Source organism: Cervus elaphus, chromosome 9 (genome assembly GCF_910594005.1).
Source record: "Cervus elaphus chromosome 9, mCerEla1.1, whole genome shotgun sequence".
Classification (NCBI taxonomy): Eukaryota; Metazoa; Chordata; class Mammalia; order Artiodactyla; family Cervidae; genus Cervus; species Cervus elaphus.
This window is the reverse complement of record NC_057823.1, coordinates 60,514,384-60,527,979: the sequence shown is the minus strand read 5'-3', so window position 1 is coordinate 60,527,979 and position 13,596 is coordinate 60,514,384. Positions and strand designations below refer to the sequence as shown.

General features: G+C 38.0%; 1 protein-coding gene across 4 annotated transcripts in view; it reads right to left on the bottom strand.

The window, feature by feature from the left end:
* Positions 1-13,596, bottom strand: part of SPINK5 (serine peptidase inhibitor Kazal type 5) — an 84,268-nt gene that overhangs the window by 15,414 nt on the left and 55,258 nt on the right. For 3 of the 4 annotated variants that reach the window (XM_043913199.1, XM_043913196.1, XM_043913197.1), the window contains 11 exons: positions 12,851-12,978; positions 11,245-11,341; positions 9,643-9,770; positions 7,907-7,979; positions 6,805-6,932; positions 6,576-6,654; positions 3,894-4,021; positions 3,020-3,092; positions 2,228-2,317; positions 1,991-2,118; positions 981-1,080 (listed from right to left, as the gene is read on the bottom strand). In XM_043913199.1, the coding sequence (XP_043769134.1) occupies positions 981-1,080; positions 1,991-2,118; positions 2,228-2,317; positions 3,020-3,092; positions 3,894-4,021; positions 6,576-6,654; positions 6,805-6,932; positions 7,907-7,979; positions 9,643-9,770; positions 11,245-11,341; positions 12,851-12,978 (1,152 nt within the window). The remainder of the gene's footprint in view (positions 1-980; positions 1,081-1,990; positions 2,119-2,227; positions 2,318-3,019; positions 3,093-3,893; positions 4,022-6,575; positions 6,655-6,804; positions 6,933-7,906; positions 7,980-9,642; positions 9,771-11,244; positions 11,342-12,850; positions 12,979-13,596) is intronic. The other variant, XM_043913198.1, reaches the window with a different exon arrangement.

The following is a 13,596-nucleotide window of genomic DNA, read 5'->3' as shown; positions in this document are numbered from 1 at the left end:
AGAAGGAAATGACAACCCACTCTAGTGTTCTTGCCTGAAAAATCCCATGGACAGAGGAGCCTGGCAGACTATAGTCCAAAGGGTCACAAAGAGTCGGACACAACAGAGCAATTAAGCACACACCCAGACACACACACACACACACACACACCACAATAAAGCTGGGGGGAAAGGAGCAGATTTTGTGGCTAGTACTTCTGCATACTTAGGGATCCCTAGTCTGATTTACTAGAAATATGTAATTAGTATTTTGTTAGTGTAACGCATCCGTTCTTATACTTGATTTGGGGAAATAATTAGATAAAATTCATGTTAGATACCTTTCTTTCTTCTTTTGGGGTCATCAGACTAGGTGCTAAAGTCTCCTTTCTAGGGACCAATTTGAGATTGCCTGTTGTGAATGAATATACTTCATGCTCTTATATCTTCTTCTTTCTACTCCTGACCTTGACAAAGCTCTAAAAAAGCAATCCCAAATAGGGTCAATGTAAATGTAAGTATGTCATTTTATATTTCTTTTAAATGTATAATATGTATAAATATGTTCAGTGTCAATTTCCAGGTTATTGGGAAAAGGACTAGGTTTGGAGGGGGAGTAGGAAGGGGTTGGGTGAGGAGCCTTTCTGGTCTGCTGAAATTATAGGGTTGAGACTCCTAACTACTTATTTGACTGCATGTGCCAGAAGTTACATGCATTGTACACCCACTTTTTAAAATTTCAAAATAAATTCATTTAGAGCAAGACTAATAATCTCAAAGAGCACAGAATAATGCACCAGTGAGTAATCTTGAGACTCTTACTAAGCATGAACTCCATGGATTCCTCCAAAGGACTTGAGGCTGTACTGAATCAGTCTTTCCTAGGCCTTTACACGAAATGAGGTTTATGGAGGGCAAGTGGCAACAGCACTGCCCACCCCCCATCTCCAGAATAAGTAAATTAAGTTAATAAGTAACTTTTTAGAAACAGCAGTTCTTACCAGAGAAGAAATGGAAGACTCTGAGCTGTCTTCCTCTTCAGAAGATCTAAAATGGGATGGTTTTTCTTCAAGTCTTATCCTTTCCAAAGCTTCTTTTTCACTAGAAAAGAAGACAAAAGTAAATTTACATCCACAAAGACTGGCTCCTGTAATTTCTAGTTGGAAGTTAAACATTTCTAATAAAATATGATGGAACCACAGAACTTTGAATGAGAAAGTGTCCAGGAAGACATGTTAAGAAAAGTACACAGCTGGGAGCTGGCTTGGCACTCCCTTCACTTAACAGGCGTGTGACCTTGGACAAGCTGTTTAGAGTATTCCTTTCTCCAGGGGATCTTCCTGACCCAGGGATCAAACTCCTGCATTGCAGGTGGAGTCATTACCATCTGAGCCACCAGGGAAGTCCCATAAAAAGATGATAGTTTTGGTAATTCCTTCCTCAAGGGATGTACTATGAGGAGCTAATATATATATATATATATAATATATATATATGTTATATATATAATATATATAACTGTTGTGTTCATAGTGCTTTTTTCAGAACCATCATCATCCATCATGTCCATAGGTCCCCAAATATAGTTGTTCATCAGAATAAACTAGAAACCCTTTCTAAAAAACAAATTCCTTAGCCTTGGAGACTCTAACTTATTTTGAAGTACTAATCTGTGTGTGTATGTGTGTGTGTAAGACCTCTGTTAAGTGTGATCTAGTTGTAGAACAAATTTGGAATAATTTCTTGTGACTATGATACTGAGGGTTGGAAAACATTTTTTTAAGTGACATAGCTAGTAAATATCATGATTAGAACTTCCATCTGGATTTCCTGTCTTCAAGTCCAAGTGTTCTTTCTCCTGTCCCGGGTGTTGTCAACTTAAAAGCGTTTTTGCATCTAAAGACTTGGTTTAAAGCCCGCATGGATTCATGAGCACATGAGTATTTAATCAACAGTCTCTAAAAATGCAGTCCCCTCACTAGCTGAGGGGGTACAGGGTCCTGTTACTCACAAGATGCGTCTGCACATGTAGCACTTGTTTTTGTATAACTTTCCATCAGCACCAAGAACAGGGTCATTCTCTCTCGTGCACATGAGCTTGTCATTCCTCACATGCTGCCGAAAGTTACTGCACTCATCCTAGAAAATAAGAAAAGGGAAGTGGGCATGGCTTTTTCCCTTTGTGACTTAGTTACTTTCTTAAACTTGGTTTTAGGAATTCCTCTCTTGGCTCTGGTCTCAGACTCACTGCACTTATCCTGGCAATGGAGGCCAAGGAATGCCCAGACTCTCTCAACTTCCCATCCTCCGCTTCATTCTGAACCTCTCTGCACTGGTCCTGGAAATATAGGGAAACATAAAACAATACTTGAAAGAGCTCCTCGTCTTGCTCGCCCTTTCCATCAAGCTTTCCTTTCCTCTACTTTTCACGGGAGATACACTCTTGACCAGAGGACAATCCCACAGTTGTCTAACTCTATGAATGTCATTATCACTGGTAAAAGACTGATTGAAGATGTCTTCTTTGTGATCTTGAAAAGCAAATAGAAAAGGCAGCATCATGCACGTGCACTATTGATTCACTGATGTTCAGAAGACCCTCTGGAGAAAATGGGAAAGGCATCAAGGAGAGACGCTAAAAGAGAGACTTTGAGACTAGTTTATTTTACATAAATTGTTAAAAATCAGTGTCAACAAGCAACATGAAGCCTCATTTCACATTTAAAGTGTCAGACATAAGCATGCAGTTGAGGTGGTAAAGAATTTTACCCACTATTTTTCAGTCCACAATTCTCCCAAACAGGAGAGACCAAAGCAATAATCGATACACACTGCAGGAGAATTCTCTATAAAATTGAGAAAAAACATTAAACTTCAAAGCCAGGAGATAAATCTTATTATAACCCAACATGACAATATTGGCAAAATCAATTTTCTTTGAAGCAGAAGATTAGCAACTTTATTATCCAAAAAGTGAAGGCGAAGACAAGAATCTGAGGATGATAAGTAAAATAGTTATCTTCGTATCTTAAAAAATAACCTTTGCATCATTTGAGGGCTTGGCTCTTGATCTTTCTTCTTCATTCTTTTTTCTTTCTTTAGCTTCTCGCTCACTGAAAAATTTTATGAAAGGGATAGAGTAGTTTTTCCAGAGTTATTATTGAATTGTTTAACCAAATATTTCCTTAATTCTAAACATTAGAATATCTAACATGGTTTTCTAGTATTTGAAAAATACATAAGATACTTTTTAAACAAATAAGTTCTGATCACTGGGGGTTTCATAATATATTTGCGACACTGCTATCAACTTTCATAAACCCAGTTTCTATACTATCATCTAGAGTGATATACATCTGAAGGGGCATTACATTTTTTCCTAATAGGATTATTTATGACTGTCAGGTAAAGAGTTGCTTCATTTCTCCTTTTTATTTTCTTACTGAATTACAATAAAACTCTCCTGTATTCATTGTTCTTTATATTGCTATTATGCTTTAAAGTTTATAAACATTTTAAAAATATTTTCTCCTTGAATCCCTACCAAAACTCTATTGTGTAGTTATTATTCTCTTTATATACAGGAGGAACCGAGGCTCTGCAGGGTGAACGGGTCTGCCCCATGTCCCTTATCTGAGATGCTTCCTCTTTGAAGGTCAGTGATATTGGCATGATACAACAGGGTCCTCGCCTATCCCAGCTGCTCGTGGTATGACTGTGCTTCTCATAATATTCAAAATAGAAATTTCTTATGCAAGTGCTTTGGAAACTTACTGTCCTCTTCTAAACTGAGGAGCTATTAGTATATATTTTTAATGTGTGATGCCAAACACCATAAGTTTTAAATCAAAAGGAATGGATTTCTGGGAAGCAGATATAGCATATCAAACTGATTCATAAACCTCTGTACTCACAAGATGCTCTGACACATAGCACACTTGTTGGCATGCATCTTGCCATATGGGCCTCGAACAGGGTTGTTTTCTTTGGTGCAAATAAGCTTTCCATCTCTCACCATGTTCCGGAATTCATGACACTGATCCTGCCAATAAGAACAACAACAACAAAAGAGATGTTTCTACAATTATATGATCTTTAAAACAGAAAATATGATTGGTTGGTTATATGTAAACTCCTAACTCTTAACGAAAATAAAAATCTAGAGAAAATAAAATTTTAGAGATGAAATGTATTTTAAAGCAGCGGTTCCCAACCTCTTTGGCACCAGGAAAGAGTTTGTGGAAGACGATTTTTCCATGAACTGGGGCTCAGGGGATGGTTTTGGGATGATTCAAGCACATTACATCTATTGTGCACTTTATTTCTATTGTTATTACATTAGCTCCACCTCAGATCATCAGGCATTAGATCCCAGGAGCTGGGGATCCATTTTACGGGCACTATGTTCAGTATCTGCTTAAGAAGTCTGAATCCTCTCCACAGCATCCCTTTCAAATACTTGTCGGCCCCAGTGGAATTTCACTACCACCTAAGGCAGCCTGTGCCATTTTTATATAGTTTCATGGGGTTGAACCCCAAACCTGTTGCACTGCACCTCAACTCATTACTTCACACATTAAAAAGCCCTGGAATGAAAGACATCCTTTGGCAAGGCGGCATATAAACACCTACAGTTTTAGCTTTGTTCCTCAAGAACAACATTTTTTAAAATTGTTTCATCAAATCTGTATTATATTCTTAGCATTTTGTTGTGTGTGGTAATGGATTTCTTTTGGTTGTCATTAAAAAATCTATAAGATAAGCACACATTATCCCCATTTTACAGATGAGAGGAAAAAGGTTCACAGATATTAAGTAATTAAAATCAGTGTTGAAACAGAGGTCAGAAACCTATTAATAACTAGGCTATAGATTCCTTGCCTTCTTTGCCTTTACACGGTAGAAGATAAGACTCCTGGTACATCTCTAAGAACATGGAGCTAGCTGCCTTCTTTACTCATTGAAAACTAAGAACCTTAAAAAGCAGGCAACGGAATTGGGCCCACAGGGTTTGACTCCTGTTGAAATTTTTGAACATCCATAGAAGTTTGTCTTTAACTTTTTTTTAAGCCCAAAGAGCTACAGTATATGGGAAGATTATCTTTAAAAATACTACCAATAACCTAAGTTGGAGTTACCTTTCTTTAAATTGTGGTACTATGAACAACTCCAGACCTACTTTTCTCTGTTTAGTAGCATTTTAACTATTCTCTGGAATTGAATACCTAATCAACATATGAAATGTCTCATAGCCATCATTTTTAAATTTGCTAGAATTTTTTTTTCCTCTTCCAGGTACCTAAAATGCCACATACATCTGTGTCTGTGATAGCACCCATGTGAGTATATTGCAGCTTTTCCTCTTTGGGTGCAAATCTCTAGCTCTTCTATTTGTTATCTGTGGGTAGTTAACCTCTCTGAGTTTTTTCCTCAACTGTAAAATTGGAACACCACCACCTACTGCATTGATTGTGGGCAGATATGATGGGCGCAGATTTAAATATGATGTTGCATGTACTTTGTAAAGCTTATTTTAGTTTGCATTTGTAGATAAGACTGCAGCTTTCTTTTTGCCACAGGCACAAAAAATATCTGGGTATTTTCTGTATGTACACATAGTTTTTTCCCTTGTTTGAAATTCCTAAAATAGATATTTTTAAACTTGAAAGAAATTGACCAACCTAGAATAGATGTCCAGTAGAGATCATTGGAACTTGTACAATAAAGTATTTTCTCAAAGCCATTGATCTACCAACATATGGGTAACAGATATTCCCAATATATTTTTCAAAAATGACCATTTCCACTACTGTTTCATTTTGTTTAGTCAGTATAAAACTAATAAAAAGTTTCCTCTTTAATGGGAAAACTTTCCTGGGGAAATTTCACGTTTTAGTTTTCTCAGTCCATAGATGGATTAGAAGAGGTTGCAGTGTGTCTATGTGCTGGTGTTTTAAAGCATTGAACCTTATTTTTAAAACCCCAAGTTGAACACAAGATGGCACTAGAGTACCAAGTCAAGAATTTACCATCTGGAGCTCCAAGCTTTTGATCCTTTTCTTGTTTGTAAATTTGGCACCTATTTGCATAATTGTTTTTAAACTTCAGGGGGGAGATCAAGTTGATAATAACAATAATTTGAAAATTGCCATTGTTCCTATAATGTGTGGTAACTGCAACAGAGTTGCTCTTAGGCCAATTAAGTTCCATGCTATTTCTTTGAATATCTGATCATGTCTTTCTTGTTTATCATCATGTTCACAACATCTGGGACAGAGTATGTATTCCATAATATGCATTCTGTTTATTTGTTGAATAAACTAAGCTTGCAATCTCTCATGCAAATTAAAGTATAAGCATGCTCAGGTGGCACTAACGGTAAAGAATCCACCTGCCAGTTCAGGAGATGCAAGAGATGTGGGTTTCATTCCTGAGTCGGGAAGATCCATCCCCTGGAGAAGAAAATGGCAACCCACTCCACTATTTTTGCCTGGGAAATCCCATAGACAGAGGAGCCTGGAGGGCTGCAGTCCATGAGGTTGCAGAGAGTCAGATGTGACAGCAATTGAGCACAAGATATGTCTAACGTATATTACCTGTTTTTCATTGTCCTTTCCGGTTTTGTTTCTCAAATATTCCTCCTCTTCCTTTTTTTTTTCAGCTGCTTCCCTTTCCCTTGAAGAGAAAAATGAGAAGAAACATTTCAACCAAAATGAACAAACACCTCAGGTATGCTCTAAAAAAAAAAATTGTTGTCTTGAACGGATGAGTGATTATTTACTTTAAGACTCAACAATTAAAAGCTAATTTTTGAAAAATACTCACAGCTTTTCCTTACACATAGCACATTTGTTACCATGTGTCTTGCCATCTGGACCACGTACAGGGTCACTTTCTCGGGTACAAATAAGCTTTCCATTCTTCATTTGACTTCTAAACTCATCGCATACATCCTGAAAAGAAGGAAAAATTATATTAGAAATGGCTATTTTCACATAGTATTTGACTGATCTTGAAAATTTTGAAGCTTTTGACTCAGGAATTGGGCAGCCACCTAATCTTGCTGTGGGAGGCTCTTTACTGGACCACAGACATGTCCAAGTGGTAATTTCTGAAGATGAATTCCGTCATCAACCTTAATTCCTGCTTGCCATGTAAGGCTATATATTCCAGAAATGATCACTTGGATACCTCTGTGGTCCAGTGTAGAGCCTCCCCACAGCAAGGTTAGGTGGCTTTATAACCAGGTTACTTTAGAATGGGAAGATTATCCTGGATTATTGGGTGGGCCCAGTGTAATCAAAAAGATCCTTATGAGTGAAACAGGAAGGCAGGAAAACCAGAGTCAGAATGATACAACATTAAAAAAAAAAAAAAAATCTACTGGCCCCTGCTGATTTTAAAGATGATCACAAACCAAGGAATGCAGGCGCTTCTAGAAGTTTAAAAAAAAAAAAAGGCAAAGAAAAAGAACTTCCCCAGAACCTCCACCAAGGAAAGCAGACTTTCTCTGACACGTTGGCTTTAACATAGTAAGACCCGTTTAGGACTTCTGAACTCCAGAAATGTATGATGCTGAATCAGGGTTGTTTTCAGCTACTGTTGGTAATAATTTGTTATAGCAGCCAAACCTCATTTTCCCCATCTATAAAATGAGATTGGGAAAATCTTAGTTGACCAGGCTATTGAGATAATTAAACTACTCTTTATAAAAGTGTTTTATAAAGTGTTAGGCTGGAAGATTTCCATTTGGTGTTAAATTTCCACATTGAACAAGTTATCAGTGATATTCACATTCATGATGACTTCTGAGCTTCTAAGCACAAGATCTTGACTGGCAACCCTGGCATGCTCTTTCCACATTTTTGATAGTCAAGTAATGACTTACAGAAAGACCATTCTTGCCAAAACCTAGTTAATAATTCACCTTTCCTGATGCTGAATCAGTCCCATTTGATCTGTAGCCAGATTGCTTGTTTTTTCCCTCTGCTTCTCTTTGCCTAAAAAAGAAAAGAGTTCAGTCGTCATGTTGTTAACACATACCCAGGTTTGGAAGAGGCCTGAGAGTTTATGTATCCTAATCCACCTTCTTCGTAGAGAATCTCTCTGCATCTCTCAGAGACGGACAGTTACCTTGGGTATTAAGAAGCTCCCCATTACAAGATAGCTATTCTAGCAAGATCAACTGAGTTAATCTCAAAGTCTCCTTTATGTAGTCCAAATTAATCTCCCTGTAGCTTTCATCCTAACTTCACATCCTCAGGAAAGCATGGAATAAGCCTGCTAAATCCATTATCTCTTCCTGATATTAATCCTTTAGATATTTAAAAGCAAGCTTCAGATCTCCAAGTCCAGCTTCCTCAGTTCTTTTACCTTTTTGTCATAAGTTGTAGTTTTAATTCCTTACCAATTCACCATTCTTGTTCCTTGATTTGTAGGTCAATCTAAGCTTCCCTGGTGGCTCAGATGGTAAAGAATCTGCCTGCAATGCAGGAGACCCAGGTTTGATCCCTGGGTTGGCAAGATCTCCTAGAGAAGGAAATGGCAATCCACTCCAGTATTCTTGCCTGGAGAATTCCATGAGCAGAGGAGCCTAGTAGGCTACAGTCCATGGGGTCACAACGAGCTGGACATGACTGAGTGATGAGCACTAATATTTCAATTTATCTGGGTTACCGTTGGATCCCAAGATAGAAGACAAGTGATACAGGAAGAACCTTAGGATTATGGTTTTGGGGGTTTTTCTTTAATCTTTTACCTTTCTGATAAAATATTTATGCTAGTGGTTCCTAATTTTTCATGTACATTAAGAATCACCTGTGAGATTTTAAAAATCAGATTCACTGTCAATCCCAACAGTTTTACTGACAGGGTCTACACTGAGATTCAGTTATCTGACTTTTAATAACCCAGGTGATTCTGATCCAAGATCTAAACCATACAGAACTCTGGTACATGTATATCTCTTTCAAAGTTTCATTTGGCTTTATGCTTAAAAGGAATGTGTATGAATATATATAACATGAATATATGTGTGTGTGTATTTTAGGGAGCTCCCTTTTCATATATAAGAAATAGGTTCTTATATGACTCAGGGAATTCAAACTGGGGCTCAATTTGAGTTTCATTTCTTTCAAACAACCTAGAGGGGAGGGAGGTAGGAGGAATATTCAAATGAAAGGGGACATGGGTAAACCTATGGCTGATTGATGTTGATGTTTGGTAGAAACCTATAAAATACTGTAAAGCAATTATCCTTCAATTAAAAATAAAATAAAAATAGGGAAGTGGTAGTCACTGTATCCTGACGATTCAAACAAATATAAAGTCATGAAACCTTAACAAAATACTAGGAAAAAGAGACTACCTATAATGATTCAGTCTGGTGGAATTCAATTTACAGTCACAGATCTGATCAAAAATCTCCAGTGGCTTACAGTTCACAGAATTATGACACAAAATAGAGTAGGAACCAGCCACTGGTTAGCTGCCCTTGCTTGGGCTCTTTGTTCCTTAGGGGATGCAAGAGAAGGAGATAATATTTGAGAATTAACAGAAAGGGTAATTTTTATGAAAGAAACTACAGGCAAATGAGAAACAGCCATTAATTCAGGAGGAATATGTGGCTATCTTTTAGACAAGCAGGTTGAGAAAAGTACTTACAATATCTCTTTACACATGGCACACTTGTTGTTGTATGATTTGCCATCTGCATCACGGACAGGATCACTCTCGCGAGTGCAGCTGAGTTTTCCATCTTTCATTTTTTCCCGATACTCAGCACATTGGTCCTGAAAAAGGAGAAGAGAGCAGGCCTCCTGGATGACTTGGTCTGTTGTATGTTTATTAAGTTTGTTAAATAATCTGAGTCAGAAGTTCTTATCTATCTCCTCTTACACAGCATGTCACACCTAGGATTGCTGTCAACAGAAGAGGGGCTGGAATCATCCATATTCTAAGAGGTCAGCTGTCATGGGTAATGTTGCTTTTAAGGTTTAACACAAGGAAATTATAAAGCTGGCTGGGATTTAATTGCATAGATCAGGATCAGCAGACTATAGCCTACAGCACTAATCTGTCCTGCTGTCTGTTCTTATATAGGAAGTTTTATATATAAAACTTGAAACACACCTTCACTCCTTCATTTAAGTATTATTTATGGCTGATTTCCCATAGATGTGGCAGAGTTGAATAGTTGTAACAGAACCTGTGTAACCCGCAATGCTTAAAATATTTGCTATCTGGCCTTTTACAGAAAATAAAAAAAATTGCTCACCTCTAATGTAGATAGGAGAGAGAAAGAAGTGCTAGGAGAAAGCATAAAATCATGCAAAATGTCAAAGAAGTCAGGCTTGAGTAAATTATAGACAAGATAGACAAAGGGTCTTAACAAGTCTATACTTGAGAGTAAGAACTCAACCTCCTACAGGAGAAAATATGCACAAACAGAAAAGCCAAAATTTTTCAAAGGCAAACACTGGGCCTATGTCAGATCTGGAGGCAGAGAGAGAGTCTTGACATCCCCAGGTCATATGACTAGAGATAAAATGGCTGTGACAAGGTCATACGGCTAAAGACAAGGTGTCTGTGATCTTAGCAGTTGTGTTCACATGCCTGAGGAGTGGGCTTGTATGCAACATTGTCATAGTGACTTTTAAAACATCTCAGGAAATGTGCCAACACTTGCCTAAGTTACTGTATCCCTATAAGAGTACTGCTAAGTAAGAGAAAATATAGAGTTGAGTGAGATGAAGTGATTTATTCGATGATTTGCAAGTCCAGGTGGCAAAGGTAGGATCATACCCCAAACTATCTGACTCAAAAACCTATGCTCTTTCACCATATTATCCTGTCTTGGAACAATAGCAAATACACCTCCAAAAAGTGGCTCCAGTCAGAAAGAGAGCATAACGAAAGGAACTGAAGAGCACAGGATGTGGAACATCATTACATTTATGCCACTTACTCTCCTAGGATCATGTATTGGCTTCAAAGCTAGATGATAGAAATTGGAGTCAGGAGACTGGGATCAGGACATCATGTTAATTATTTTCAAGTTCAGAGAAGTCAGAGTGAGCCCTAGAGAAACTAAAAATTGCTTGGATATTACTCTGCAATCATAAGGGGGAAGTCCCCTGTCTTTCCAAGGATGCTCTCCAGCTCAGCACTGTGTACGCTCATAGCCCTTGACCACAGGCTCTGCCATGGCCCCGGGGCCACTGAGTTGAGCCCACTCTGGTTGTGGGACTCAGAAGCGGCTCTCACCTTAGCTTTCCCTCGTCCACCACCACTGGAGCCCTGGCCCGCAGCATTCCGCTGATCTTCCTCTTCTTTTCTCTTTCTTTCTTCATCTTCTTTCTGGCTGAAAATTAGAAGGTGGGAGGTAGGGAATAATAGATTACAGAGAGTGGAATGCATTTCTATGAGTTTCTCATCCTATGACCCAATTAGATTTTTATAGAATTCACCAGCATTTATTGAACATCTGTTACATTGCAGGCCCTCTTCTTTGAAAATAGAAAAATGCATTATGTTGCATTCTTTTGCCTGGAAGACTCTTATTGCAGTAGAAGAAAACCAGCGTTTACGGAACCACAAGCAAGACTTGGTGAGTAATTAATTAGCATTTTGTAAATGCTCATGTAAATCTCCAGAGGGATTTCTCTCAAATACCTCATATTAAAGAGGTCCCAATATAATTATCTCCTCTACCAAATGTGTTCTTTCTTCTTCAGAAAGAACAAAATGCTGAGCCATCCCTAACTGCTCCCTCTTCTTTAGCTCACATAGCTGTTAACATTGGTTTCACTTTCCTGTGTCTCCCATGTTGATGTACTCACCTTCTATTCTAGCTCTGTGCTCTAGTTACCTCTTGCTGGATTACTGTAATTCCCTACTACCACCAACAGCATTCTGAATTTCGGTACCTTGCTTTTCTTTTTACTTGCTAACATGAATCTTCCAAAAAGGAACCACATTTATGCCACTTTCCTAGCTGAAAAATTTTAGCAGCTTGCCACTATATATAGAATTGACTTCAAAATCCATGATCTGGCATTCAAAGCTGGTGAAGTGGGTAAGTTCTAACTAACATGACTTGCTCTTTTATGTACATACTACACCTTCCTTAATTTTAGATTTTACCTATGCTGTTCCCTGTTTTATCCTCATTCCTTCCTGTACTGTTCACATATTATCCAAATTACCAGATCCAGTTTTATCCCTCCATAAAACTTTCTATTAACTCTCCCTTTCCTGAACTACCATAACACATTGCATACATCATTTTTCATTTAGCAATTACTCCTTTGTATTATATTAATTTATTCCCATGTCTAATCCTTACTGAACTATATAATTTCTGGTAATACTATTTCATTCATCTTTCTATAACCATCATACACTTAAACATTCTAGATGTTCAGCAAATGACTGTTAAATGACAAATATTTCAGATGTACTTCCAAACCTTATGTAAATAGCTATCTTTATCCTAAAAATGTGATTTTTTTTTTAAATGTAGGTAGAGGAGTTAGATTGATAGTAAGATCTGTGCGTTCTTTCCAATGGGGATTACAAAATAATCCAAAGAAGGGATCCACCTGACAGCAAAGGACTTAGAATTCTATCAAGAAAGATGGTGTGATCCACTGTGAGGCAGTGCCCCAGAGCTAATGGAGAATGTAGTGTAAAAGCTTGGTCATCTGTTTATAGAATTGTGAATCTGAGCCTCTGTAAAGAAAGAGTAGCCCTAAAATGATTTACACGTGATCATTTGTTGCTTTTACAATACATGTGAGGAAAGGACCAACACTATATATTATCCTCCCAGCTCTACCACCCGCAGCATGGACTTCAGCTGCACACTCACAAGACTGCTTTGCACATGGCACACTTGTTGCCGTGGGTCTTGCCGTCTGGGCCACGCACAGGGTCATTTTCTCGAGTGCAGAAAAGATTTCCATTTTGAAGAAGGCTCCGAAATTCACTGCATGCATCCTTAAAGGAGGAGAAAAGGCAAGACCTTGAGTATTTTCTTGAAAATAACTCTGCTGGGTCCCTACTAAGTGCTTCCTAGGGTAAAAAAAAGGAAAATGAAAATGACCTATGAATGTTTCTTTCTGGCAGTTGTTTTGTTCAATTCCTACAAAGAGCACAGGACTTAAAAAGAGGTTCCTGTTTTTTTTCCTTGAGATTTAACTTTCAAGTCCAGACTGAACCTGGCAGTCACACATAAGCAAGAATCTCTTAAAAAACTGGGTTCTTAGAGGATTGGATACAGTTCTTAATCAAGACTTTATTGTCTATCTCTGTTATATTATAATGCAATAAGAACACTGTATATAGCATAGAATTTTTAAGAATTAAGGTTTAGGTAGAACTTGGAAGTTCACTTGATAATCCCCTTTATGTCACACCTGCCAATAAGTTGTGTAATTTGCACTGGAACACCTGTAGTGATAAGGAGTTCATTAGTGTTAGTCACTCAGTCGTGCCCAACTCTTTGGGACCCCATGGACTGCAGCCCACCAGGCTCCTCTGTCCATGAGATTTTCCAGGCAAGGATACTGGAGTGGGTTGCCATTTCCTTCTCCAGGGGATCATCCCAACCCAGGG